This window comes from Diadema antillarum, unplaced genomic scaffold, assembly GCF_040938485.1.
Source record: "Diadema antillarum isolate AM-2024a unplaced genomic scaffold, OU_Dant_1.0 scf00000038, whole genome shotgun sequence".
NCBI lineage: Eukaryota > Metazoa > Echinodermata > Echinoidea > Diadematoida > Diadematidae > Diadema > Diadema antillarum.
In genome coordinates, this window is record NW_027270927.1 from 2025545 (window position 1) to 2053000 (window position 27456).

Here is a 27456-nt window from a genome sequence, read left to right on the forward strand (position 1 = left end):
ATACATGTAGTTTGTCGGAAGAAAGCTAGGGTTCTTCATGTCACTAAGCAACAAAGTCATCATCATCATCATCACCATCATCATCATCAGCATCATCATCACCATCACCATCACTGTCATAATTGTCATCATCGTCATCATCATCATCTTTGTTGTCATCATCGTCATCATCATCATCTTTGTTGTCATCATCATCGTTGTGTCTTCAGGAAGGCTGCTTCATAGGGAAGGCCCAAAATGTGCAAAAGGCGCTTTGTTTCCATGTTTTTATACATGTAGTCTTTAGAATGACAAGGGTACAAAAATATGATGACTATACAATGTAATTCTCTGGCAGGTACAGGAGTATAATAAGCTGCAATTGAAATTTCGTGCATCTACTACAGATAACAACCTCGTCTTTTCCAAAGGCGGCTTGCAATGGACTCGCATACTAATGCACGGCGGGCGGTGGACTTGCGCGCACACAACGACCGGATGAGAGAGAGTTACTCTCGCAGGCTCGCCGGTCGCGTGCTGTGTGTGTATGTGCTGAAATTAAAGGGAGCTGCCTTTGCAAAAGGCTAATAACAACCAAGTGTGGGTAACACTGCAACTCCATTGGTAGACCTTGACATATTGTAATGCTAATGCAGTCACCTCTGCATATCTAAAGACTATTAAATACATACTATGCTGTTTTATAATCAATTGGCCTAGTCTGAATTTCCAGTAAAAGTCTCAACAATTGGATTCTCAGAATTAGTTATCAAGACTGACAAGATTTCATTATCATGGACAAAGACCATGAAGGAAACAGAGATAGTTTTACCCCCAAAAAAGGTCATCCCATACTTGCTAAACTTTGTTGTATCAACATTTGTTGTACAATGTGTATAATGTATTGGAGTTGCAACTGATTGACAAATTGCCCTACATCGACGTAAATAAGCACTGAATTAATCAGTGTTTTAGTAGTAGCCATGATAAAAAATCATGGGCGTACATACTCGAGCAGGATTCGAACCCACGACCTCCTGATCACCGTATTGGAGTTTTGGAGTATTGTATTGGAGTTCTTCTGTACAGCTGTACATAATTATTTTATCAGCCACAACATTTTGGTGGCAGACTTGGGGCCAGTTAAATCGGCATGTGACACAGATCGCGATATAAACTGATGTCTGTATGAATGTGTGTGTGTGTGTAGGTATGTACATAATATGTATACAAGTGTAGATATGTGTTTGAATTGCATATATGCAGTTGTTTTGTGTACTGAAAGACTGCACATATCTGCTCAGAATTGATGGTGGTACTTATTCTTGTAAAGAGACTGTTTCGAAGGGGATAAAACAAGCACATCATAGTATCTTGCTCACACAAGCCACATCAAAAGCAGCTCTGATATCATACACGAGATTAAAGACAAGGCAGAACAAGCACACAGCTAAAAACGTTCATCTTCATTTCATGTAAAATACTTTATTACACCAAATGTGCTATTGCCAATGACATCAACACTACCACTTCTAAAACATCATTTAAATAGGCTAACAAAAAGCATTTTTAAAGCAAAAGGTTGTTCATCTTAATTTCATCTTCATAACAATAGTCATTCAACAGTGTAATACTTCTTTTTTTCTCCTTTTACAGTAAAACCATCAAAACATCCAAGAATGTGGTGCCATCAGTATTTGTCATGATCAGGGTGTACCTTCATAATAACATCAAAAAATGGTGAAGCATTGACAAGAGACTAGTGATACTATTTACACAATGAAAAAAAAAAAAAAAAAAAAAAAAAAAGAATTTCAAAAAAGTTCTGACATTTTGCAGGCTGGCAAATTCAAGGATCTCCAGCATGTGTATCAAAGTTTTATGTACATGGAAAAAGCTTGATGTATCTAGAAGAGAAAAGATGAGTCTACAAGTATGGCCTGCTGTCGAAGTGGTGTAAAAATTATGACTTCTAAAGTTTGCTTTAATTTGCTCTCGACACTTTTGACCAAGAATGATTTCACCACACAAGCTGGCATTAGAGGTAACACAAGCTTATTACAATATTCATTGAAAACAAACAAACAACTTGGTTGGCAGAGAATGCAAAAAGGGTCCGGCTGGACAGTGTTTGATCAATGCACAGATTTACAAGAGAAAAACCAAATAAAACCACTGAGAATGTCTGTGTAAGTTTTCACATTTGGGACCACATCTGACTTTTGAGTTCCAAGAAAATGCATTTTATCACACATAAATTTTCATCAAATGCTTTAATAGGAATTAAAAAAAAAAAGATTGGGCAGGATTATGGTGGTGAAATTCTGAGAAGCATGAATGATGTGGGGGTAAAAGATTACTCGAACATGCGCTTTTCTAGATGAGCACAAGTGACAGTACCTATTACGTTTCTGGTCCACCACAATGCACAGAACAACATTTGATTTTGAAAATACAGCAGTGAACTATGTGTATGCAATGGGAGATTTATGCCACATACTTTTGAGGACAAACCTGGAAAGTCTGTACCCCTATCCCATGAACAAACAAATATAAACATAAAATCTATTGAAACCAGAAAACTTCTGTAGGTCACACCTAATCCCACCAACAGCTTGTGCTGTATAAAAGTAGTGCAGAACATGGAAGTCCTGATCCATCTCTGCGATGAAGAAAGGCTTCCAGTTTCTTGGCTGAATTCCCTTTTACATAAAATACGAAAAACCCAGAGTCTACCTGTACACTGTTCCAGTCGTAGCTGGCTGGTGGATATGACGACCTTCCATTCGTGCTTGGAGTGACCAGACCCTTTAATACCTAGATATGTATCGTGCTAGTCAGATGACAAAAAAATCTATGCACACACCTTCATACCCGATGTGTGAAAATGTTTATGTATCATCTGACATGGATAATTCTTGTTTTGCACTTAGGATTGGAAACAGCACAAAACATGAGGAATGGAAATTAAGAAGAAAAAAAAAATGACAGGATTTTATTTTCCTATGAAATCTTTATCAATTACCAACACATTTCATGGAGAGTGATCATAATCACATATATAAAACTGAGATGAATACATGCCCTTATTAGGTTTGCAAAACCACCAGTTACACAAATATTCAAATAAGAAAATGATTAATGAAATTCTCAATTCTAATAACACTTCGAATCTTCTTTACAAGCCAGCGCAGCAAAAAAGTGGGTGGGCTTTTCCCAGTTTGTAATCACCACACCTTACTTCTACAAAATAAGCCTAGATTTCTACCTGGCTTTTTTTCATGCGAGTCTCTCACAACGGGAAAGAAATGTTGAGCTTTTGAGGATAGATTAGATGGTTGCTTTGGACACATTCACTCAGAACAGAAAGCAGGAATGGCTCGATTGGTGCCAAAGAAATCAGATGTCTCCGAGAAGAGACAAAGGGCTACCAACATTCACAGATCAAAGTTTAGGAGGCTCCCAAGGAGCCAGCAGGAGAAAACAACAACAACAACTTATGTGTCACATGCATCTCAAGAGGCCAAATCTCAAATCAGGGACGTTCTATCTCTAGTCGGGTCAGTAAGATAGACCAAATTATTCAAGGAGTTTCCTACAGAATCAGGAACACTTTGAGGTTTGGGGGATGGGGGAGGGTGATTTAAAACAGATGAGGCACATTTTCTCTCAAAGCCAATGGTGCTGCCTGAATGTACAAAGTATACTAAACTATATATACATACTGTATACGCTGCTATTTTTGCATACATTATTATTTTTTTTTCAGATGAGGTCATAGACATTTTCGCAAGATGTTTTTTTCACGAATTGACGCCGACCTTTACGTTCATGTTCTATTAACAAAGTGTATGAGGACATTTCCGTGTGCTGTTAAATTCGCGATCCAACTACGATTCACAAAAAATGAAACCCTCGCTACAATAACAGCTTTATATACAGTACTTTATTCTTGCTTCTAGGGTTGGGAAATAGTGATGAAGTACCATGACTCAATATGCCTTGCTCTGCACAAGGATGGACAAAAGTAAAAAGAAGGAAAGTTTGCCTCGTCATGTCTCACCAAAACCACGTTCATTATATCCACACATCTTCAACAAGAAAAAAGTCAGCTTTAGTCTGGGATGATCACGGAAACATAGAAGGAATCAAAATTACTTGAAGCAATGCCTACATGTAATATTCTAAAAATGTTGCACGATTATAAAACCATGGAAATTGTGAGTCTTGCCTAATTCATCGCACACATGCTGCTGCCTTGCTGTTTGCAAATAAATCATTGTCAGAAATTTCATATTTTCAAATGGTTATCCTGCTAATGAATGGGCCACCAATAGGACAGCCAATTGGTAATATTTTTAAACAAATAAAAAGCTGTAAAGTTAAAAAAATCACACCCTTGCCACTCACAAACGAAGTCCAGCTACATTTGCTGGACTCACAAGGTAAAATATATACAACTGGACTTTTTCTTTTATGGTAACAATGCATTACCGTATGTAGGCACAAGGTCCCAACAAAGAAAGCCACCCTCAAACCATATCTCAACGATAACAATTGCTGCCAAAAAAAAGAACAATTTCACAAATATTGAAACTTTACCATATCATCATTTTGTGCGTGTGTGTGCGTGCGCAAAGTCTTGAGCGACTCTGTCGCAATGTTTGTGCCTAAATTTTTGAAGTATGCACAATCCGCAATTTTGTCAAAATGGGACAGTTAGGAGTATGAACGCACGCAACAAATGCTATCAAAATAGATTCGCATTTATATCACTTTACCGGAGCTTTAATTAAATTTTCCTTTCACCTCTGCATGCTTCACTTAGGCTCAGCTATGATTGGTTTTGACCACACGGCACATTTTGGGGACTACTCAGGAAAGTCTCATCCCGGCTTATTTTGCCTCATTGAAGCATAAAAGCCACCATAGGGAAACACTCTAATTGCATGCTGCAGGGAGAGTCTGTAAGAGGGGTAATTGACCACGGACTTAAAAAAAAATTGCTTACTTCAGATCCTTACAGTAAGTTCATAAATGAACATTCAACTGGAGCCAGCATTCCTTATATCAACAGCTGTGGATGCATTACCTGACTACGATGAAGCTTCTGTGATACAACACAATAAATTTGGCAGGTGCTTGGAGTTGACTTGTCTATTTAAACGTTGAGGACAAGCTACAACATACCAACCTAACCTTTAAATATTCCAAGATGCATTTCTATTTGGATGTGTTGTCAAAAACAAAGAGAGAGGAAAAGAAAAAGGGGGGAAAAATCCAAAATGTGTTAGACGACTGTGCAAACTATCCACACCAACAGTATAGTGTTAAGAGACACAACAAAGAAGCAATGTCTGGCAAATTTTTACACTTCATTTGAAGCCAGTACAAGCTTTCTCTTGCCAGATGTTTTAGTTCCACAACAGAAACACACACAGTATACCTGTACACCAAAGATCATACAGCAGCATGTGCCACGCACCTGCCGAAAAAACAAATTCTCCCTTAAGCTGTTACAAGTGAAGATGTTCTTCATAATTTCTACAAAAACTGTAGGCATCCAAACTGCGCAAGTCATCAGATAAACTGAAATTATGATCCAAAAATATGTTTATTATACAGACATATATCATACGTGTGATGAATTTACTGAATAAAGTCTTCGTTCTCGACTCATGATAAATCTGGTTCAATTCAATACATTTGTGATAAGATTCGCTACCCTCAAAGAAAACATTCTCAAGTAGTAGAGCTGATTCTCGCGGCAGATTTTAGATAAGACCTTTTGAAGCAGCCATTCTTAATGTGATAGAGTGAACATAGATATATCACGCGGACATAGAATGATCTCTTTTGGTAAAACGAGCGGTGTTTGAAGAACCCTACTCCTCCCTAGAGACGACCTTAATCTGCCGTCTGCTCAATGCCGTTGTGATCGTGGTCTCCCTTGTCTCCGGGGGAGCGGGAGCGGGAGCGGGAACGGTTGTAGCGGGGGCTCCTCGAGCGGGAACGGTCCCGGGAATGGTCCCGGTCCCGGGAGTGGGAGCGGGAGTGGGAACGTGAGCGGCTCCTGTGAATCAAACAGATTTGGAGGACCATGTCAATCATCTTGTTCTAATCTCTGCTACGAACCACGGATTATAATAAAACTGTGGTAGGCGTTAAACATTGGCTTGTTTTATCCGAAAATATCACACGAGCCTATATTAATGCAACTGCGACGGCAACATCAGACCTTCCCAACCTTACTGACTGACAAATATGCACGATTTGGCTAAAAATAAAGAAAGAAAGAGCAGTTCCCATTGCAGTGTACTGTAAAATTATCAAGACAATTAGGGAACTCCTATTGAAACAAGAGCAGGGAATGGTCGAAATTCGAAACGGTTGGGAGGTCTGGAAACTAGAACTTGAAGAACTTGGATTTTGAAATAACTATTGGTTGCTTTTCAGGAAGTAATGTACCTTTCAGCACCTGAAACTGAGTATCACTGCAACATTTATTAAAGGGACATTCCAGACAATTTTCATAATTTCACATCATGTAGTATATAAATTGACAACCCCATGTATAGATTTGTGGAATTTATTGTGGTCCTTGAGCAGAGAAACAATACTTTGAAAAACCTTAAACAAATTACACTGAACAAGGATGATGACATATGAGGTTCACATATTTCAGAAATGTAGCAGTGTAATTTCATTACAATACCGCTTGCTTGCCAGTTCACCTGTGCATAATCTACGCATGCCTTCTTCTTTTGTTCTGCTTCCTTGAGCCCCAACTCATGCATTCTTATGGTGACTCTGCCCTGTCATCATCCTAGTTCATTGCAATTTGTTCTAAATTGTGAAAATATTCTTATTCTTCATCCCAATTATCACAAATTCTGAAACTCTGTCCTCAGTATAACTAATTTATAGTTGTTCAAATGTAAAAATCTGAAAATCATCCGGAGGTCTCCTTTAAAACCCTTCTTCAGGATGTGTGTGTGTGTGTGTGCATGTCAGATTTGGTTAGAAACTGAAATTAGTGGCATGTTGATGTGAAGGTAATAATCCTTGAAGTATATAAATAAAAATCACACATTAACGTTCTTGTTCACAAAGATTTGACGTTTATGACGTGTGAATTATTTCATTCTTGTTGTCAAAGTGACCATTGGTATGTTGACAAGAATATATGTGACCCGCTACAACAAAAGGATCCTGAAGTTGCTGACGGGCGAGCCAAGTATGGCCCAGAAAAATGCTATTTTCAGGCCTTTCCTTTGATCATTTAGCTTCGAAATTTCGGCAGATGATAGAAGATACATTAGACTACAAAATTATGTTAAAAACAGAAATCCGAACGTTTTGACAGATTCTGGTGATCTGACTTCAAACTTGATTTTCTCGGCTCACCCGTCAGCGACTTTAGGACCCTTTTGTTGTAATGGGTCAAATATATTATCAAAACTGTGTTTGATGCAGCGTGTGAAAATGTGTGTCTTGGCTTGGTTCATATCATCTCTGTATCACTTTTCTCTGCCATTTAAATCTAACAAATGGATGATCACATTTGTCTAACCACATGCAAAATTGTTTGATAACGACTGCTTCCTTTTATTGCCTAAAAATGAATATAGTACTGCTGGAGACACCAAGGCCCATAATTTTAACTACACTGTAGAAACTTCAGAAATTTGGCAGAGTACATTTGTTTTGACCAAAAATAAAAGAAAAAGAAGAGGAGAAATGAGGCTAGTAGTCATGTGGTGGATTTGATGCTGTGGAAGGATCCTAAAGTGACCATACAAAGCAGAGTGTCATGATGTCACAATTGAGTCATTGTTGGCATTTTGAGCATTATTTCTTTTCTTGACTGACGATGGACTTTGAAGTGATGATACACACCTGTACCGTCGGGGAGCTGGTGATCGACGACGAGGCGACCTGCTACGGGATCGATAGCGCTTCGGTGACCTGGGAAGGGTGGAAACAAGTACAGAGGGCAAAATAAGAACAGAGGGCAACAAACTATTCACGGCAAAGAGAGCGGACCTTTCAACACCTTTCATATCGATTGAAATTTCCAGTTAATACAACAGTGAATGAATAACTACCAGTAATGCATAAATTGAGGAGTAAAATAAAAGTGCAATGGCAAATGCTATACTCATGATGACATGAAGAAATGCCACTAGAAAGACTTCAGTATTAAAATGCATGTCAGCTAAAAATATTGTTTTGTCCATGAGGAAAGAATGGGTATGGGCAACCCTGCAAAAAGAAGACTACAGGTTCATAAAGTGAGACCACTTCAGTTCCAAGTTGCTGATTGATACGGCAACGAAGAAATCAACCACGTTCATGTGAACACTCCCTCCTCAAATACTAGTATACCCTGTTTTAAAATTGCCATGTGTGAAGCGGGTTGTGAAAATGCCTTTGTAGACATACCTGCTTCTACTTCGGCTATAGCTGTACCTACAGAAGTGAAATGAGAACAGAGGGAAAAATGTTAATGTTGCGGATCTCAACATTCTACCAAAAGTTCTCTACATGCCCATGAATGTGTGTATGCAGCGACAAAACACAGAACGTCTGTTGAGCACGCACACAGTCAAATTGAGTGGGCATTATAATCAGGTGTAACTCAAGTTGGACAAAGTCCTAGACTCATGCATGCCACAAGTACTGTACGGACAACCGTGGGGTTTCCTATACTGTATACGCCGTTATTTTCGCGAGGGTTTTATTTTCGCGAATTTCGCGAGCTTCAAGCTGATCGCGAAATTAAAGACACGCGAAAATATTACCCCGTCATACCTTATGTGCAAATTGATGACAAAATGCATCCAACGCTGGCTGGACCAGAACGCGACTGTTACATCGGCCAGTACGTACACATACTATATAGAAGTACGTACGCTACGGTGCGACCGATTGTGGAAGTGCAGTACGATGCTACATGTGCATTAAAATCTCCGTGCTGCGTTACCCTACGCGAACGAACACCGGCTCGACGTGGTTGGGTACATGGGTGAGGCCTAGGGATGCATGTAGCCCAACCAGAAAATATCGGCTAGCGCGATACTTGTGTACAGCGACAGGGCCGTGTATATAGGATGCATGTAAAACTTTCGCTAGCGCTTGCGCAGCTCTGAAACTTTGTCGTCTATTTCTGCATTGCAACATTTGGTAGGTACTAGCTGAGTACTTGTGAATGCCGTAATTGTTTCATTTTATAAATCTTCTACTGTGTCTTTCCTATTTTCATGTTTGGGAGTCACAATGCAAATGGGAAAACATTACGAGTACGTTGGCAAGTGTTTGAACGTGTTTCTCGGGCTTGGCAGTAGAGCCTACTATCAATCGCGAATTTAACAACACGCGAAAATGCCACTGATACATGTGCCATGATTCGCGAGAATATCTGTACGCGAAAATATTGGCGTATACAGTATTTTGGAGGCTGACTACAGGTGAATACTTTGATGATTAAATCATCAATATTTAGATTACAGACATGCACAATAGCCTCTATTTAAAGTATGATGTATCAAATGTGTAGGCGCACGACAGAGTATACAAAATGTACGTTGTAGTAAACTGTGTAAAATCAGACACGAAAATACAGTGGTAGCACGATCTTTCCTTATTGCACATGAAAGATGATTTGCACAAATAATCTTTTTGCCAATCAAGCAGTTATCCTGAGCAATTAATTCCAATTATTATTAAAGTTAAAGACATTTACAAGCCAAGTCCCCATTGTGGTTATATTGAAGTGAACATTAACATTATCACCACTGTCTTTATTAAATAACAAGGATTATAATAATTACTCAACACATTGTCAAATATTTCATAAATCAGTCACCTTTTTGTGACTTTAAAGAAACATTTTCGACATAATAATCAACTGACTATTAAAAGTAAGTTTGCAGTTTTTTGTTACAAAGTTTACTAGCAAGCAAGCAACTTGGCTATACTTTCTGTCCAGAAAAAGAGAAAAGAAACAACATCAAACAACCAACATTCATTGCATGAACTGCAAAAAACTGCAAAACTGTATCATCGTTTTTATTAAAAAAACTGTGTACTAGACATTATTGAACAAGCACTGTCTGCTATTAAAAAGCAACCTTTCTGCCTTTGGAAGCTGGGAGAAGAAAGGAGCCAACAGGTGTTGGGCTGGGATGAGAGAGTTGCTTAAAGCCGATTGGTTGGGGCTTGTTGATTCTGAGAGCTGATTGGCTGGGGACTGGCTGATAGTGAATGCTGATTGGCTGAGACAGATGGTGGTGTAGATTCCCCCAAGGGGATGGTTGGGGCGCTGGAGAAGCCTGAAGGCTGAGTCAAGCTGTTGAGACTTTGAGCTCGACTAGATTGGGGGGAGGGTGAGTTGACTTTTGGGGATGGATTTTTGTCTGTTGTAGAAGTTGTTGTTGGTGGTGGAGGTGTTGGTGTAGGGAGCAAGAGCCTCCATCAAAGACTTTAGAAGGCAGAGAGGCTAGGTTGTGTTGGTTGTGAGCCAGAGGACCCAGAGCTCTGATTGGGCGGATGGGATCATGTGATCGGTGGTGAAGAATCGTGGTGATGGTGTAGGTTGATGATGGTGGTGAGTAGGCTTTTGCAAAGTCTCCTGAAACAATGGCAGCAGAAACACTGTGATCAAGACGGTAAACTTTACGACACACTCCTCCCTCCTCCGTGCTTTCACATCACTTTCCACATATAAAAACAAATTATGATCATACACTGTTTTCACTCTCACATATACACACTGAAAAACAAAGACCTCTTTCCTCATTGTTCTCACAAATATTGTCATCTATAGAATCAATGCGAGAACATCTAAAAGTTGCATCAAAAGCCCCAAAACGCAGATGACCAACTTAAAACAATTCAGACCTTTCTCAGTGTAAAGAGTGTCTTAATTGGTTTGAGGTTAATTGTGAAAACATTTGCACATTGAACTGCATGGCTTTACATCAGAGTGCTGTCAATCTTATTCATGGGACAATTTAATTGCATTTTAGAGTAAAAAGCTCATCAGTATTGGAAATTCAACTGAATTTGGTGTTAAACTTTTTATCTCAATACAAGAATATTTTACCTCCGCTACGAAGACTGTACAACGTGTAGCATTGAAAGCTGAAAATTCCGGAGGTAAATATCTTGTATTGAGATTTAAAAAAAAACACCAATTAACACCAATTAACACCATTTTCAGTTGAATAATTGCATTTGGTAATAATAAATTAGAAAAAATGACATCTAATGAGAATGAAATCCAATGTAATATCCTGCTTTCCACAAGCTTGGGACAGGGAGAAAAAATGAAATATTGATTTATAACAACACAGAGCAAACAAAAGGTGTTATAATAAAGTTAATCATTTTCCCACTGGCTTGTTAAACAAATAAAACCAATCACATAAAAAAAAACCAATCATACCATGTCTGTAACAATCTAGCCCTACATCACCTTCACTCACAGTCATCATGGCTAGTCTACTACTACAACTTTACGTGATACTGTACGTGATATCTTTTGTCTTATTTTCATGAAACTTCTTGGAACCATTCTACTTGTCTGATTTCAATCTATTCAATGAAAGTTGACTTTAATGCCCCATCATATCACTTCAAATCTGGGCAATATTTAGCAAGCCGTGCTGCCATACGGGTATCAAATCCTTACAGCATTCTGTACTGAGAGCGGGGAACATGTATATTACATCCTGGCGGAAAGATATTACATCTAATAACTTGTATGTATTCAACAGCTGTTCGCAGCTTAATTTTTCACTTATTAACAGGCTTATGGATATTTGAGTAGGTGCTGTAGGGTACAGTACAAGCAGTGTACGTGTAGGTGTTATGATAGGGTAGATTTCAGGAAATTAATATCTGTTACGGAAATATAAGCTCTGTTATGTAGCTCTATGGGCACCATACAGGATAACAGCCAGGTTTGTTTTCACAGGAAAACATTGAGGTACAATGTACATCCTATGTACATCATTTTAAAACTGTCATGCTGCATAGACATGAAACATGGGACAAAAGTCCAGGGCATATTGAGGCCTTCTTGAAAAAAGAAACATCCAAACCTGGTGACAAACCTTTGTATCTCAAATGTTGGTACAAATCACTTTTTTTTCTTTTTTCTTTTTTTTTTTTGGGGGGGGGGGGGGGGAGGGATTTAATTATCAGATAATCAGTCAAGTGATGTCCTGTCTAAATCCTAGCTAAATTTGTATCTTTCATGTACTCCCAAATGAAGCCATCAGGGCATGTCGGAGGAAATGTGATCCCATTTGTTATAATGCCAGGGCTGCCATGTCTTTTTGGCTCTCCTGAACAAGTCATTTTTTAGATATGACGTTTTGCCGCTTCAACAGCAGTTTATCAATGCACACTTGTGAATACAAAGGCAAGGTACAATTTTACTAGTACAAAGTACAAAGTTCTACGTGTACATGTCTATATATGCTGTGTATAATGACATTGTCCCACCGATGCATCGCGGTGGGCCTCACCATACGCGCATAATAAGCGAGGTCATGATATTTTGATTGATTGTCAGACATATTGGATTCTTGGCGCTCTACCACGGCTGAGTCAGATCAATTTAGGGAACTAATAATCACGCAGGAAGAGGTTCATCAATATGACAAAGGAGAGAACCTCCAATATTTTATCATACAGCATCTACATTGTACACTGCATGCACAAAGAAATCACTGTGATAGTCACTAAAGGGATTGTATAGTTTTGGTTCAGACCTACATTGTAAATTCTATGTTTCTAGGATTGTTTTGGTAAGATACATGTAATACAATTGTATGAAACCTCTTCGAATATGAAATATGAAAAACAATTCATTTCAAGAGGGATTTGACATTACATTGATTTGATGAAAATTGGTTTTGTAATGGCTGAGATATCCAAAACAGAGCAATCCTTATAAAAAAGGGGGGACCCACCGCTTATTACGATTGCTTTGTTTTACTGTTTTTGGATGTCTCAGCCATTCCAAAACCGATTTTCATCTAATAAACTTTAAATTTGTCTCAGAATGGTATGTTCTGTATAATTTCATAAGTGGTTTCTTGGTATCTCACAAAAAGTTAACTTTATGCATAATTCTCATCTCCACCAACACTACATTGTATACCATCCCTTTAAAGTACATGAATGAAGTGTACATTCATGTGCCTAATCAAATTGTTGGCACAGAGTGACATGCCAGAATGTATTGCATGTATGCCCTAATAAAGTGACAATTCAAATTTATTTTTGCCACAAATAATGATGGCAATAGATGATATCAATCCCTATTTTCATTCTGTAAAATACCCCAGGACAGACAATATAAAGTATTAAAAAAAGAAATAATTTCTACTGCAAAACATGCACATACACAATAGCCCCAACCCAAAAACATAAAAACAAAACTTGTAAGACTGGATTTCCCCTTTAATAGATTTTAATCCAAATATCTCCTTCCTATTGTGGCAGGATCTCCCTTTCTGAACACCAAATGCACTCATATTTCCTTTCACTGCTGAGCCAGGGCTGTAAAAAACACTGCGTTGTTCAAATAATAGATTTCGTCACAGACTCAACCTGGCTCCACTAAAATTCAATTTCTATAATCACTTGTGTGATCAAGATTCCAGTTCAGCTCTGCAGTGAGTAACTTGCATGACACTATAAAAAGAAGAACAAGCCGTGGAATATGTTCCTTCTGCAAGTTACAATGCCATTTCTTTCCCTTTAAAAAAAAAAAAATTGTTGACCTTTACATTGTACATGTGAGAGTGTCAGGATGTTTTTTGTTGTTTGCTTTTTTTTTTTTTTTTTTTTGGGGGGGGGGGGGGGGGGGGGGCAACAGCAATTAAAAAACAAAGAATCTTTTTTCAAGGACAATCTTCTACATGACTAGGCCTGCATGTTGTATACAGCACACTCAATCCAGCACAGGCTTACAACCACACTAAAGATGCAGTCTACATGTACATGTAGCATGACATTCAAAGATTATTTTGACCTTCAAAGTTCATGGCATTGACAAGCTTATTTCAATTTTTTCCACTGTACAAGCTTCTTTTGATTGATTTCCAATGTGAGCATTTGTATTCAACTGCATACAACATTTGTACCCCACAGTGGGCATGCCTACATGTACCTACAGTGCAGTTCTGTAGGTCCACCAGGTTTTACACAAGTTTTGATAAAGAAAAATTTGATTTGCTACAATGTATCATGATTCTGCATCGTTGTGGGTGGTGAGAGAGTCTGGTAACAGCTGACAATGGGCAGCATGCCACTGCCCAATGCACTGCATGTACAAACAAAAACCAAATTGGCCAGACTCTTTCGGATATAGGCCTACACCACTGGTTTTGGTCAAAAACCCTAATTGGGAAGTTTGCAGAAAATTTGATAATATTCTAAGGTCACATTTTTCTTTTATGAGGTCACAACTATTTGATCAAGCTTCACTATAGATCATATTTAGGAGTAGCGATCCCAGACCAATTTCACATTTTAACATGACAAACTCTCATCTTCTTAATTTCTCTCCTTTAGGCACTTAATAGGAACTGAAGTATCGGTTTCCTATACATGATGGTCTGACACTTGAAACACAGCCAGCATTTTCAATCTGAAAAATGGAGTGCAATACTGTACAGGTACATCTACTACAGTACAACACAGCTTTACTGTACAGCCTCAGTAAAGACATAAGTTCCAGTCGGGTAAAATGTACTGCATCTGCTAGATACACTGTATGAGGAGTTCTTCGTGAAAAAAAAAAAAAAAAAAAAAAAAAAAACAAGTACAGTTAGATACACATACAATGTACAGTGTACACAGAAGTACATACATGTAAACACACCAGAGTATTTTCGCACGACTAATTTTTTGCGCTTGGCCGGGCAAGAAGAGTTTCGCATGTTTTTGATTCCGCGCAATCAAGACATCACGCACAGGAACATATGGCAAGCAAAAATATTCGCGTGCTTTTATTTTCGCACTAGTTTCTGATTGCGCGAAATCCGCGAAAATTTCAACACCGTGAAAATTTCCACTTTTACAGTACATGATAAATGTAAATGGATGCAAATTTGTGTACTGTAATCTAAATCATGGATCAGCATATCAAGTTGTTCACAGCCCCCACACAAACCCAGGCCCATCATCAGTTGGTAGCCAAAGCATTCTATCCATGTAAATTTACACATGCACACATGAGTGTCAGCTACATTGTTTGTATGACTGTAACACACGAAACTGGGGGGTAGGGGGATCCGGTATAACCAAAGAAAGGAATACGAAGGTGTCATCACTTTGGGCCCCCTACTTGTTTTAACCCGAAAGGTACATTGTGAGCTGAAGAAACACGGAAGTGGAAGGAGAGAGATATTAAAAAGCTGGAAACCTTTTTTTTTTCTACCTTGTTTAAAATAGCTCATGAAACCCGGATGTGCTACCCCCCCCCCCCCCCCACTTTTGAAAACACTCCGCCAGCCCCGTAACATACACATGATGGTACAGTATGTAACACACACACATTATACACACACATTGTACAACTGTCCAGTACAGCTTGTATATGTGCAGAGACTCCAACTCTCCTGCTTTCGACGGGAGATCTCCCGCCGGAAGCCCATTTTTGTAAAATCTCCCGTTCTCCCGTTTGAGATTTAATTTGTCCCGCTCTGGCTGTGTGTCTCCTGTTGGAAAGGATTTGCTCCTTTAATATTGCCATCATGTGTATGTTGAAAAATAAGCCTCAGATAGCATGAGAGAGCATCTAAAATCCCTAGAGCTGAACCCCGGCCGCGAGGAACTTCGCGCTTCGGGCACATCAACTTGGAGTCTCCCGTTTGCTAGGGGTTTCAGGCGGGAGAATCTCCAGATCAGAAGGTGCTTGAGGGTGGAGTCTCTGTATGTGTATAAACTCATCATTCTCTTTTTAGCTCTCTCTCCTCTCTTTTTTCTTTCACTTCTGTCAAGGATCTTTCTTTGCTCAATTCATGGCACACTGCAAAATTGCAAATGCAATAAGAATAGAACAAGAAGATGCCCTGGTATCCATGTGTTGACAGTATGTACATGTACATCACCTCACGTCACATCTTTTTCTAGACATTACTGCAGGGTCCTGACCCATCTCCTCCCCCTCCCCCCCCCCCCTTAAAAAACAGACAGGAATAATACTAGAAAAATAGATTGAAGACACACTTAATGGTGCATAGTCCCGGTGGGTGAGAGGGCACTGTTGGATGATACTGCCAATCACCGCTAGCATTGATGCAAAGATTGCCGAAGTTGAGTTGCTCACCAAGAGTTAAGCGCGCAGGTGTTTGCTAGGTAACATCGCCTTTGTTGTCTTCTCTGCGCGCCACGCAGTCTTTAGTAATGCCAGGAAGCGTGCGTATGTGCTTCTTAGTACTTTGACATCACAAAAGAAGTTTGCTAAAGCTGCCATCCCCCTCAGCCGAATCATGAGCAGAACTGTGATCGGACCACTGACTACAGTGAATCGGACTTCTTCGGACTCGGGGAAATAGGCCAAAGCGTATTATTAGCGCTAAAGAGGAGTCGATAGCGTAGGTCTCTATACAACAGGAAACTTGCGCCATGTGCCCGCGTACGCATTTGACTAAACCACCGGGACCATGTGCCTTTAACATACACGACACTGTAGTAACATCCTTCAAATCTTGTCTTACAGTGCAGAATTTCAGGATTTTTACAACAACAGTTTATGATATCAAACACAGATCATGTAAAAAAGCATACTGTGTGCCTCAAACATTCCAACGCATAGTACAGCACGTTCAACCATGTATTAGAGCATTTTATGTCTTTCTAAAAAATGCATAATCTATACATTTTTAATGTTCTCTTTAATCATCATTAGTCATTTGTATTGAAAGTTGGGCTGGGGATAATCAAAATTAAGTACAAGACTGAAAATGAAAAGGGATACTAACACCTTCTCTTGTCTGGCTCGAATATTACAAATATCAGGCAATTTCACAACATTATTTCAATATCATAAATTCTTTAGATTATTATTTTTTTTTGGGGGGGGAGGGGGTCCTACATGTAGCTGATTTTTCAAACATAAAATTACTCAAATAAAATTTAAAAAATAATCTAAATTTATATGTAGGTCCTATAAAACTCAAAACAATTTGATCCTTGCAAAACAAACTCGCTTTTCATTGATACACTGTAGCTCTAATTGAATACAGTATATCCGTATTTACCCAGACATACGGTAGGTATGCTGCAAATGATCCCTTCCAAGCAAGATTTTTATTATAATGATGGTGACTCTCTTATAAATAAAGACACGTTTTGAATCATTATTTAGGAGTATCAATGTGATAAAGCTGAAAGCCTGTCAATGGCTGCATATGGTAGTCAAGTTTGCTAGACAAAACAGTCACTGTGTTTCATAACTCCCTGGCCCCATTTCACAAAAGATGTTAGGATAGCAACTCTTGCTAGAATGGCAACTTCCCGTTATTGGCGTAGTAACAGCCATTCAGGAAGCTGGATTATTGTCTTTTTTTTTAATCATTATCATTATTATCGTTGTTACCATAGCTCAGCACAAGTTTCCATCATAGCAACTCTGCATGAAATGGGGCCCTGGTGTGTCATAACTACTTCTTGAGAGTCTGGCACAGCATATTTTTAGCATCAATCTCCTTTCATGATCCTACTTTATGTTTAAACACTGAATTGCAATAATTCTGATTGCTACAGTGGCAGCAAAAAGAGTGTTTATAGTGCTCATATCAACGGCTTTTTGCCACGGAGAGGCAATATATTCTTGGATGGCTCAGTGTTGATCTTTTTTTTTAATATATTACACAAATGACCAAAGGAGTAATCAAGAGGTAGCAACGTTATCAGTCTAGTGTGGAAGACTGTGGGGAAACAATGTTTGATTCGTTCCATACCTCGATCGTCCGTATCTTCCACCGCTGTATCGCGGCGCGACGATCGCGATCTCGTTCACAGTCCACGGCTCGGCCGTCTGGACTTTCCCGCTGGACATCTCTACTCGGACACGCCGGCCGCAAAGATACCTGAAGGAAAGCATTTGACTCTCAAAGTTTACTTTGGCACATACAATGTACAATCATATATAACCTTATACTGACATAACAAAAATGGGGTGAATGCTTTGTCCTGCGGTACAAATACAATGAGGTGGGTCTCAGGACCTTCAAACTTTATTGTATGCCATACTTTAAAACATGCACAAGATCCTATACCTCATCTCTTGAGTACAATGTACAACCATGTAGTGTAACTTGGAAATGCTTTATAAAGGATTCTTGGTGGGGTATACTTGTATACAATGGAGTTGAGGCCAAGTTACAGATGTATTAAACATTGTTCTTCTTTTTAATGCTACATGTACAAGTTGTACATGTACAGTACTAGCATAAAATTATAAAACGAAGACAGTTACTTTGTATTTGTGTAATGGCACATGGATTATGACTTTATCCACCTTCAGGAATATCATCAGTCTGAATGTCGTGTTCTCTAGAGTCAGTACTTATCTATGAACAGAACAGATACTGTATGTCCCACTATGAAGCAAGCACAAGTAATATGCTGCCACACTGCAAGATGATCCATAATGGCCCTTTGAGAGGGCTAGAACAGCACCTAAAATTGCTCAATTTCCGAGTACATGTGTAGGTCAAATGGCATATCAAAGAGCAATGCACTATAAAAGAACGCTGCAGACCACAATTTGGAATGCGATCCAAAAGCATTCACTGGCCTGTTGCCAATTTAACGATTACTAAGATGCATAATTGCCCCTTCCGCTAAGCCAGGCCGACTCTTGTACATGATAAAACATAATTTGGTATTTCCTAATTGCCGTCATACATTGTACATTGTATGTCTGTAGTTCTGCGGTATAACAAGTCATTGTACACATGCAGTAGCCATGGCAAATGATGACAAACACAACATAAACTTGTTACTGTTTTGAGGTCTCACAGGGAGAAATCTGCTTAAATCTAATGTTTTTCTGTTTCGGTAATTTCTTGAAAGATCAGATTACTTCACATGCTTCTAAAAATGGATTACGACTGAACAATGCCTCTGGCGGCACCTCGTGGCTGAGGTATAAAAATGCCCAAGCAGCTAAATGTCGATCCAGTGAAATTGCCAAGGCATCTTTTTGAATATCTACAAGATGAATATAATTATGTTCCATAACAAACCATATCCTAAATGCAGAGACTCCAACTCTCCCGTTTTCGACGGGAGATCTCCTGCCAAAAAACCCATTTTTGCAAGATCTCCCGTTCTCCCGTTTGAGATTTAATTTCTCCCGCCCTGGCTCTTTGTCTCCCGTTGGAAAGGATTTCTTATATATTTCTATCAAATGTTGAAAAAATAAGCCTTAGATAGCACCAGAGAGCATCTAGGACCCTGGGAATTTCCCGCTTCGCACACATCAACTTTGAGTCTCCCGTTTGCTAGGGGTTTCAGGCGGGAGAATCTCCAGATCAGAAGGTACAGTCTGTACTTTGGGTTGGAGTCTCTGTAAATGGAATTTCTATGCTTGACTTTACTTTTTAAACTTCTTAAAGTTTACAGGGCTCGACACTAACTTTTTTTTTCCTCTGGTGGCCATTAAAATCTTTGAATTTTAAATTTTGAAGGCCTGAAATGAAGGAAAATTATCTTTTTTAAAAAATAATTTTGAATATTAGCTGCCCAATCAGGCCACCAAATGATAGCCTTTTTTTTTTCAGTTTGGAGGCCTGACATCAGATTTTAGTTGCCCTGTGGTCAATAAAGGAGAAGAAAGGCTGGGTGCAAATATTTTTAGGAAATATCAAAACATGTACAGAAGGACATGTACACCTCATTTGCATATAAAAGATGTATCAAAAGCTGTCGAAATTGGTCAAACACAAAAAAAATAATCACATCAATGGGTCCACATTGATAAAAATACAATTTTGCATTATTTGTACGCGCCAGATCTCAATTTCTGTACAGTAAAGGCAAAAAACAAAAACAAAAACAAACACACACACACACACACACACAAACAAACAAACACAAAAATGTTTCACTGTGAACCTCTGCAGACAGAATTCAAGATGAACGCCCACTGTGAAATTGTATACAGTGGACTCAGAAGTCCTGGGGACCTTTATTTCGTTATATCAAAATTTTGTGTAATCAAACAAATCAACAATTAAAAAAAAAATACAGCTGGTAATGCTACGGCCTAAATTTTGATTTCGTTGTAACTGGAATTTCGTTATAACCGGGTTTGTTACAACGGGAGTGCACTGTACTGACACCGATTGTACCAAAAAAGAAGAAAGAGAGAGAGAGAGAGAGACAGAGACGAGAATTAGTCTCCTCCATATAAATTCTTTGTTACTCACTTTCCATCGAGTCCTCTGACCGAATCATGTGCATCGCGGCTATCGACAAACTCCACAAAGGCGAAGCCCGGCGGGTTCCGCGCTATCCAGACGTTGCTGATCTGGCCGTAGTAGCTGAACGCCCTCTCAATCTCGTGTTTGGCAGCGCCGCTTCCCAGGTCGCCGACGTAGACCTTGCAGTCGAGGGGGCCATGATCTCGATAGTGGGAGGACATCTTGCCCTTTTCGCCCCGGGTACCAAAGTTGTATCCGTCCAGTTTTCGGATGAAATGAGACACACGCCTCCTTACGATTCTGTGAAGCTGTTGGCGACACAACAAGAACTAGTGACATGAATGGCTGTCTCAGAATCTTTTATCGATAATGAGGGAAAAGTCTCCTGTGTATTTTGCTGTAACATGAAGAAGTGCCTGTGGGGCCAACTAATAATTTTGGCAGTAGTCCAGGAATAGAGGACCTTTTTTTTTTTTTTTTTTTGTCTAGACTTCCTGTACACCCCCTTCAACAAACTATTTGTACATGTACTACAATTTGTACAACATCTCTGGCACATGTAGTGGCAATTCAAAAAAAAAAAAAAGTACACACACACACACACACACACAAACATGCTGGTAATACAACTCTAACTTGGCACGTATGTAGTTTCAATCATAACTGTATCAAACCAATACAATTTACAATATGAAGTCATACACTAGGACAATGCCAAAAATGACATGACATTGACATTTCTAATTAAACATCATTTATTAGCAAATACCTACTGTAATCTACAACACATTCAAAACACCGACAAAGTTATTCATATCAAATACTTAATTGAAATCTAGTAGTCAATCACATATCAAAAGGGAAAAAAATGTTTTTTTCTATTTTTTTTTAACCTGATTTTGTATGAAGATCTTTTTTAAAGAAGGAGGGAGTTGTTTTTAATGTGTGTGTTCATATCGGATACGGGTAAACAATTTTAGACAACATTAGATTAGAGTAACTGTAGAATTGTATCCCAAAATCCAACTGTGCACTACATATTGTGTAGTCACATTTTCTTCTGGATCTGGATCAGAACGCTGCCGGACCAGGGCCAGGGCCCTGTTTTATGAAGAGATAAAATTGATTATGTAGTTGACTTCAACTATAAGTCTACATACATGGCAGCCTGCGTGGTAACGAAATGTAAAATTGATGTTATCTTTTGATAAAACGGGGCCCAGGAGGTACATGTATAGTGCAGCGGGGAGAGAGCGCACGAGACTAATAAGTTGTAGGGAAGGTGTTTTTTGTGTGTGTTTTGTTTTGTTTTGTTTTTTACTGCTGGAGATGGGCTGTCAATTACTCATGCTGGGAGGTTCTTGTCATTTTTTGTGCTTGGCTGGGTATTGAAGATAAAGTTCACATGTTTTATTGATTCCATGGAATCAAAACATGAACTTCTGTTCTGAACGTACGTGTAGCAAGCAAAAGTATTCCCATGCTCTTACTTTAAAATGGGTTCAAGAATGTAGCCAATATTTACACTAGCAGTGTGCACTCAATCAGTTGTTACAAGTGCGTCGCCCGCTACTACATACGCGCTGTCAATCCTGTAAACAACTTCTTGTTCGGGCTGCCAGCCGGCCTTTCTTGTGCATAACATGTGGCGTACGTACAGACTGTATACTCTACGTACTTACTAGTATACACTGTATGTGCGGGATTTCCGAGTGCGACATGCGTACATGTTTGGGACGAACATCTCCCGACATCTTGACTTTTGAGCGAGTGCTACAATTTGTACATGTAGCTGACTGGTATTGACCCACGAAGGTACATGAAAAATGCTGTTAGTTTTCGACCCATTTTACAAATCAAATAAAACACCTTAAGCTCGTGACGTTTAATAGTGGAGATGCAGCTCACTCTCGGGTATTTACAATGTAGTGCAACATGCACGAGGCGAAGCTGAGTGCATGTTTCACAATTGTAAATACCCTCGAGTGCGCTACATCTCCACTAACGCACTCTCACCTGTGTATTATTTGTATATTATCGCACTGGTTTCTGGTTCCGCAAAATGCGCAAAAATTTCAACACCATGAAAATTGTCACTTGCACTTGCAGCACACCAAAGCCATCACTTCAAATTGCAAAAGAATCTACAATTTGTACACTGCACTTTGCTTTGCGCGAAGTTTGTGGTCACTAAATCTACTCACCTTGCAATTGCGAAAAGAAACAAAAAAAGTAAATTTATGATAAAGATGCTGAATGGTTAATTTCATCAGGGGGTGTTTCATCAATTTCCAACAGTCAGTCTCTGACAATTTCAGTAAAATCCTTGGTTTTGATTGGATGAGATGCTCTTGTCACCGACTGTTTCTATGCTTTAAATTTCATCACAAGTGTGCCAATAGTATGGTACAACTTTATTTTCGCACTGGTTTCTGGTTCCGCTAAATGTGAATAAAATTTCAACTGCATGAAAATTTTCACTTTTATACAAAATCTGTAACGGTAGTATTCAATGGTAAACCCAGGCCATAGATCCATACACTTGTACCTTCAATTGCAAAAGAAGCTACATGTACATGTACTACATTGTACATGTGTACACTGCACTTGGGCATCATCGCGAAATAGGTCCACACTCCATTCATTGCCGTTCATATCATCATAGCTGGGGACTTCTTTCATTCAACCTCCATACCATGGACTTTGCACTAGTGCTAGTGGAGACGCACATGCAGAACGAGAGGAGACCGATATCACGATTTGGCCGCACTTCACTTGGCTTTGCTGTCACTAATGTAAATTTTTATATCTACTCACCTCGCAATTGCAAAAAGAGCAAAAAAGTAAATTTATGATTAAGATGCTGAACAGCTAATTTCATCAGAAGTGTGCCAAAGCAATGGTACAACTTTACAGTAGGTCAAGGATGACCCCCCTCCCCCCCCCCCCCAGAAAGATTTCTGAGTCTCTTTCTGAAGTGAAAGCAACGAACGAGAACCTAAAAATTCAAACAAATGAAGCAGATCAGTGACTAAAGTCTGGAGTGCAAGCTGTTGAAAGCAAGGTGAATATCCAAGCTTTTTTTTTATCTTTTTTTACAGAGAAATCAATTTTATTCTTTTAATCTAGAACCTATTCTACCTGGACAGACAAGAAGATGGCAGTAGCACTGCAGCAGCAGCAGCAGCGCCGCGTTCGACGTGCATGCAGACTGTGTATGTACAGTGTATGAAGCACGTCACACATTCTCACACACACAGCGACCTTCACGACTGGCTATCTCGTACCACGCAGACACACACGCCATATATCAACGACTGAATGCTGCCTCGATCACTCAACACAAATGCGCAAGTTATTTCAAATTACGTGCATCTAAACAGATATCAGATACACAAAGTGATGTAAATAGCTCTAGATATTGATATCGCTATATCAATCACTCGAAGGCTTGGAGGAATATTGATAAAAACGTCTGAACTTACATTGTTTCTGGGACTTCGTGCCAATCTTTAGGCAACGGACGCTCGATTGATCGATCGATCGGCGGATAAAGAAAAATGCCCCGCAAGGACGCCCTCTCCGACTATACGGTCGTGTGTTATGGCATGCATGCTGCAGCTGCCAGTGGTAGGGTGTTCAAAAAAGGGTTCCCTCAAAAAAGTAGTAGAAGAAGAAGGAAAAAAAAAAAGGAACCGAACTTTATGTTTCAGTTGAATGGTTATGAAGAGTAGACTTATTAGTGTAAATCCAGAAAAAAAAAAAGAATCAGATACTGTAGTAGAAAATTCAACAAAATAGGACATGCGTCATAAACATCTTCACGGAACAGTGAAAATGATTTCAAAATCAGAAATCAGTGAGCATGGTGAGGTGCTATACTGAAGATTTCCTTGCAAAAACCGATAAGTCCAGTTTTGAAGATTTTGAAGTACGGTCTCTGTCATAAAGTACAATATAATACCTTTTAAATGATATTTTGGTCACTACATGTAAAGGTACATTTTTGAATTTATGGTCAAAAGAAGCAAAACATGTTTTATTATTCTCTTTATTTTTCTTGACCTTTAATCGCAAATATCTCCATTTTGCAAATATTATGGACTTATCGGTTTTTGCCAACAAACTCTTCATTTGTAAGATTCCATTCTGGTAAACCATGAAATCAGACGGTTATGTTCAGTAGGGTTAATAAATCTTTATCTGCATCAATGAAAAAATCAGAATGTAGTCATATGACGCGATGATAGTGATAATCGCCTCATTTAGTTTCCACAGATATAAGGGCTTTTTACACTTGTAAATTTTTGCTTAGCCCCGGACCAACGGTGGGGCTAAGGGGGGGGGGGGGGGGGGCCCTTAGCCCCACCGTTGGTACGGGACTATCCTTAGCCCACTTTCTGTTTACACTCGTTTTTGCCAAAGTGGGCTAGCCCCACCGATAGTACGGTACGATCTGGCCCTGCAAAATAGCAGGGGTTAGCACCGCAATTGCGGTGCCAAGCAAGTGAGTGTAAACAGAACGAAAAAATAATCCTGGGCTAAGCGACGGAGACGAAGTCCGACCCTCACTGACCAATCAGAAACGAGGTAATCAAGTGCTGCCGGTGCGTGCGTGTACGTGTACAGTACACAGCGTAATTATGAATATTCATGTGGTTTGGAAAGTCTGGGGCTAAGAAATACGAGAGTAAAAAGGTCAGTTTTCTCCTTAGCCCCGGACAAGAGATAGTACGGGACTAATTGGCGAGTGTAAAAAGCTGAAAAAAAATTGGTACGGGACTAACGATAGCAGGCCCGTAGCCAGGATTTTTCAAGGGGGGGGGGGGGTGCGGTCACTAAAAAAACGGACCTTCGGTACCAATACCAATGATGACACACACACACACACACACACACACACACACACACACACAATTTTATATACTATATATATTCTTTGGACGACCGAACTACAAAAGTTGTATAAGAATTTGCGCGCGAAGCGCGCCGCAAATTGTGAATTTTGACTGTTTTAATGACGTTTTAAAGTCTCGAGGAAATTTGGTCTGTTGCATGCAATCGCGTTACGGTATTTCATCTAGGAAATAGTAAAAACTCATTTTGCCAGGAAGTTGCAAAGTTTAATTGTGTTCGAGACTCTGCGCGCGTAGCGCGCCGCAAAATTGAGAATAGTGATTTTCCTGGTGTTGTTTTAACTTTTATTCTTTCTACTGTATACCCGCGTTAGCAGACCTGAAGCCAGGATTTTTAAAGGAAGGGGGGATTGCGTTAATTAAAAACGGTCCTTTGATACTGTCCCGGGAGGGGTAGCGACAATTAAAAGGTGGACACCATGCTCATATATGGACTTTCAAAATGGCCCCTAAACGAGTAATGATCATATGATTTTTCGGGCCTTAAAAACAAGTATTCCTTAAATGTTTCCTGCACCCTAAAGAAGTACTTCATCATGATTGAACAATATACCATTTTCCCAAATTTCGGCCTTTTTGATACCCTTTGATTAAATACGCTCGTACATCACACTTTCCATCTAATCCGTGAGAAAAAACGACCCCTATTACGCGTTTTCTTTAGCGAGTATAGTCACGGTGTCCACCTTTCAGTTGGAGTTTTCCATCCCATTGGATGCTGTTTGGAAGATGAAACATTCACTTTACTATACAGTATATCAGCCGTTGGTATGCGAGTTTGTCAAAAACGAAAATAAATAAGAAAATTGTTAAAACAAAATGAATTGTAAATGTGAACCATTCATATTTTGCCTCCTTGTGGTAGGATATTTCCAGCATTTCCGAACTTTCAAATAATCATTTTAGATTTAATAATATTAAAGGTAGTAGATCCGATTCGCAAACATCTCCAATATCAGTCAAATGTCATATTAACCATCATGCTAAGAAGGTTTTCTTTGTGAAATTTGGAGGTCAGTGAAATTCAAAATTAAACATCCGTTAGCCATTGGAAGAAGTTGAGTGCAAATTCAGACCTCAGGCTTAGTGCTCAGATGTTTTCCTATTTGATTTGATCTGTCTTACTGTGCACACTAAGATACATACTGGAATGGTTATTTCTTATTTATTAAATTATAGTAGCATATTTGGTTACTAGCTGTCTCTAGGCATTTTCGAATTTGGGCTGCAAAGAGATCCACTACCTTTAAGTTAGAAGAGAGATAAGTAAATAATGATAAAATAAACAAACAAAAAAGAATGAGTTTCTTTTGTAATACTATCTGACAAACTTTTTACTTTACCATTTTACTTCATAGCTCAGCACTTTCCATTCTCTCTCATACCCTCTTAGCCATTACATTTAAATGAAATACAACTAAAATGAGTTTGCGTGCCTGCATAATACTCTTTGGCAATTATAAGTGAGAATGTTCTTAGGTTTTGGCTCACTTTAAAATGAGAACCAATAGAACTGTCACAACATGAGAAAATGTATAAGTAATAATCAACAGTACATTTCCGAATTTGGCCTGCAAAGAAATCCGCTACCTGTAAGTTAGAAAAGAGATTAGTAAATAATGATAAAATAAACAACAAAAAAGAATGAGTTTCTACCGCCGTATCCAGAACAGAGCCTGAAACGGTGCAGGCTCAAGAAATCGTTTGTACTAATTAAATATGCTCAAATTCGTCAAATTTGGACTGTTCGCCATAGACAATTCTACTCATAAGGTACTTTTCTGATCTAATTTGCGTCACTGCTACAAATGTTACAATAAAGATATATACACATAAATAATCCCTAAAGTGTCCACTTTCAGAATCCGGGCGCCCCAAGTTTGCTTCTTAAACAGTTTAAAAGTTATGGCAGATTTTGTGGAAAAATGCGTCAATTTTTGACCCGTTTTACGTGTTGTAGCGTTCGCGCGGAAGCGCGGCTTCGCAGATGACCGAAAGTTTTCAATATGTAATAGCTCGCACAAATTGTATAACGTTTGTGTTTGTGTGCATGGGGACGATCCGATGGTTCATACAACAAAAGCGTTTCGTACAATTATTTTTAA

At 39.0% G+C, this 27456-nt stretch overlaps 2 protein-coding genes across 3 annotated transcripts; both read right to left on the reverse strand.

Annotated features, from left to right (window-relative positions):
• Positions 1 to 1767: 1767 nt before the first annotated feature.
• LOC139710445 (uncharacterized) lies at positions 1768 to 18008 on the reverse strand. 2 transcript variants are annotated; one of them, XR_011709459.1, is made up of 4 exons: positions 17967 to 18008; positions 8425 to 8451; positions 7879 to 7947; positions 1768 to 6052 (listed from the first exon to the last, which is right to left on the reverse strand). XR_011709459.1 is itself a non-coding variant. In XM_071622362.1 (3 exons), the coding sequence occupies exons 1-3, from the start codon at positions 8505 to 8507 to the stop codon at positions 5887 to 5889; spliced, it is 318 nt and encodes a 105-aa protein (XP_071478463.1). In that variant the 5' UTR covers positions 8508 to 10654; the 3' UTR covers positions 1768 to 5886. The 2 variants fall into 2 exon arrangements, 1 of the variants encoding a protein (XP_071478463.1); XM_071622362.1 differs by lacking the exon at positions 17967 to 18008 and having other exon boundaries at positions 8425 to 10654.
• Positions 18009 to 18013: 5 nt separating this feature from the next.
• LOC139709724 (serine/arginine-rich splicing factor 3-like) lies at positions 18014 to 23973 on the reverse strand (the record flags this gene model as incomplete). Its single annotated transcript, XM_071621683.1, has 3 exons — positions 23921 to 23973; positions 20442 to 20743; positions 18014 to 18095 (listed from the first exon to the last, which is right to left on the reverse strand). Coding segments are annotated over exons 2-3 (297 nt in total), but the record flags the coding sequence as incomplete, so codon positions are not given.
• Between the last annotated feature and the right edge of the window lie 3483 nt (positions 23974 to 27456).

Coding starts and splice junctions, on each gene's coding strand:
- LOC139710445 (XM_071622362.1), bottom strand. CDS start 8,507: ATGTTGAGATCCGCAACATTAACATTTTTCCCTCTGTTCTCATTTCAC. Junction 7,948..8,424: donor TATAGCCGAAGTAGAAGCAG/GTATGTCTACAA, acceptor CACCCTTCCCAG/GTCACCGAAGCGCTATCGAT. Junction 6,053..7,878: donor CCAGCTCCCCGACGGTACAG/GTGTGTATCATC, acceptor TTTGATTCACAG/GAGCCGCTCACGTTCCCACT.